Source organism: Talpa europaea (assembly GCF_964194135.1).
Source record: "Talpa europaea genome assembly, chromosome: X".
NCBI lineage: Eukaryota > Metazoa > Chordata > Mammalia > Eulipotyphla > Talpidae > Talpa > Talpa europaea.
In genome coordinates this window covers 38,207,954-38,210,775 of record NC_140081.1, presented here as the reverse complement: position 1 = coordinate 38,210,775, position 2,822 = coordinate 38,207,954, and the positions used below count along the sequence as shown (strand labels likewise).

At 52.7% G+C, this 2,822-nt stretch overlaps 1 protein-coding gene across 1 annotated transcript; it reads right to left on the bottom strand.

Annotated features, from left to right (window-relative positions):
• Positions 1-303: 303 nt before the first annotated feature.
• On the bottom strand, positions 304-2,178 carry UBQLN2 (ubiquilin 2; the record flags this gene model as incomplete). The annotated part of the gene is given in 3 exon segments (XM_084258517.1): positions 304-603; positions 606-611; positions 736-2,178. Coding segments are annotated over 3 exon segments (1,749 nt in total).
• Between the last annotated feature and the right edge of the window lie 644 nt (positions 2,179-2,822).

Sequence of the window (2,822 nt, the reverse complement as noted above, 5' to 3'; positions counted from 1 at the left end):
CAGAGGTGTACATGCAACACCTATCAGTGAAACAGCATTGATTCCCACCATTCAAAACAGAGAAAGAAATGGAAGGAAGGAGAGAAAGAGGCAAAGGACAGAGGGAAAGAGGGCAGGAGGGAAGGAGGGAGGGGAGGAAGGAGGAAAGGAAAGATAGAGGGATGTACTACACATTAAAATACATTAGATTTATAACTAGACAGATTTAAAAGAATCATAACGAAAGTAAAGCACAATTTTGTGTAAAGATTTAAGCGCCATTATCAAAAATAAGATACTTTTTTTCAAGGTACATAAATGTAATTAGGATGGCTGGGAGCCCAGCAGCCTCTCAATGGCTGCATTGATGTCGCCTCCTGTTGCTATTAGAGCCTGCAAGTTTGCTTCGCGATTTAAGAACCCCATTGCATTGAGCTGTTCCAGTTGTTGCTGAAATCTGACTTCTGGATTCGGCAGCTGTGGAGGATTTGCTCCAGCCAGAGCCTGCACCATTTGCTGAATGAACTGCTGGTTGGGTCCAGATTCTGAGGTTGGGCTCATGGTTTCACTGGGTGCAGAACTAGACAAGTTGGGCCCAGTGGAACCTCCAGAGCCAGTGGAGCCAGGATTACCTGCAGGGCCAGTGGGTCCTATGGGTCCAATGGGGCCTATGGGGGTAAAAGGGACAATGGGGCCTATGGGACCTATGGGTGTAACAGGGCCTACAGGGCCTATAGCAGTGCCCAGCACCCCCACCCCTACCCCTGGAGTGAAGCTTGGAATGAGGCCAGGTGCTTCAGTGGCTAATGTCTGTAGCCCCTGCTGGATCTGCATTAAAGCCTGCATAGCTCTTGGATTTGACATGGCTGACAGTGTGTCTGGATTCTGCATCTGCTGCAGGAAAGCTGGGAGCTGTGGACGCATCTGCTCCTGCAGCTGAGGATTTGCAGTGAACACGGGGCTATTCAGCATCATCTGAGCAGCCAAATCTGGATTCTGACTAAGTGACTGCATCATACTTCTCATGTAGGGCGCAGAGAGCATATTCTGGATCAGCTGAGGGTTTTCTGTTATCTGTTGCAGTAAGCTCTGCATTCCTGGGGTACTGAAGATGCTGGCGACATAATTGGCAGCAGCCAGAGTGTTCCCGCTGGCATTGCTGGAGCTACTACCAGACCCAATGCCACTGCTGGTGTTTGTGCTGGTGGTCGCAGAATTCTGAGTAGCCGGTGGTGGTGCCCATGGATTAGGTAGTGGATCTCGATTTTCTGTACGTGAAGGCTGCACACCTTCCGCAGAAGAGGAAGTGCTTACCACAGAGGCAAAGGGATTACCCCCAAACTGCTCTTGTGCCGCATTCAGCATAGGTTCTTGAATGTCAGTGTACATGCGCCTTAGAGCATTGTAGCCACCTGGGATGCTTTCCAGATTGCTAAGAGCCAGGTCTTGATTTCTCATCATCTCCTGCATCATGGCTGGATTTCTGGCTATTTCGAGGGTCTGCCTCATTATATCTGGGTTGTTGAGTAGGTGACTGATTTCTGGGTTTCTCTGAATCAATTGTTGCATCTGTGGGTTGGCCATAATGAGCTGCCTCATTAGGTCGGGATTCGAAAGCATGCTCTGAACAAAGGGATTTTCCATGATTTGGATCATCATCTCAGGACTGGACAGAAGCTGCTGCTGCATCTGGTTCTGGAGCTCAGAGAAGTTGGTGGAGCTCAAGCCCAGGCTGCTAAGGCCTGCAAGTCCTCCCAGGCTCCCCATCCCAAACGGGCCGCTATTTGTGGAAGTAGGTGTGGAGTTACTCCTGGGAGTTGATGCCGTGGTGGTATTAGTTCCCGCGGCATTGCTAGACTGTGTGGACTGGCCCTGAGGTCGGTTCTGGCTTTTGATGACAAGGTGAACAGTCAGTCCATCATGAATGCCGTGCTGGATCAACGTATCTTGATCTTTTAAGATTTTTCCAGCAAAAATCAGCACTAGCTGATCGGTTTGCGATTTGAAGCGTTTTGAAATCGCTTCCTTAAATTGTTGGACCGAACTATTCTCAGGCACAGCGAATTCCTCTTTCTCTTTGGGGGTCTTCACTGTGACTTTGATGATTTTGGGCTCCGCAGGGCCAGAGGCAGGGCCTTGGGCCGCAGCAGGGCCGCGGGAGGGGCGCGGGGGACCGCTGCTCTCGCCGTTCTCAGCCATGGCGGCCGCGGTGACGCAGGCAGGGAAGGCGCGGGCGGGCGGGCGAGAGAGAGCGAGGGAAGGAGGAAAGAAGAAGCGCCGCCGCAGCAGGCTGGGCCCGGCCAGGCGGAGAGCGCAGAACACCGTACCTCTGTGATGAAGATTGCAGTTCCTAGTCGTCTGGTGGAGAAAGAGCTCCGTGTAGGCCGCAGCCGAGGTGTCGGCGTTCAGGTCTCAAGGCTTCCGCTGCCTCCGAGTGATTCCACCGCGCTCACTCCCAGCAACTCCCGCAGCAGCCGCGCCGTCCGCTCCTCCCCTCCCGGTCCCCTCCCCCAACTCGGTGCTCGCCTCCCCGCCCCCCTCTGCTGACGCGGCGCCAGGCCCAGAATGATAGATTCGACTGGGCCAAAATTAAAAACTTCTGTACTGGGGAGGGGGTGGGGGAGGCGCTAGTGAGGAGGGGGTAGGGGGATAGGGGGAAGGGAGCGGAGGAAAGGGAGGGAGGGAAAGAGAAACAAAGAGAGAGACAGGGAGCGGGAGAGACAGAGACAGAGAGAAGGAAACAAAGAGAGATGAGAGAGCAAGAGAAAAGATAGAGAGGAGAAGGAACGAAAGAAAGGGAGCCAGCTTCTGAAAATAGTGGAATATATGAGATACATATATGT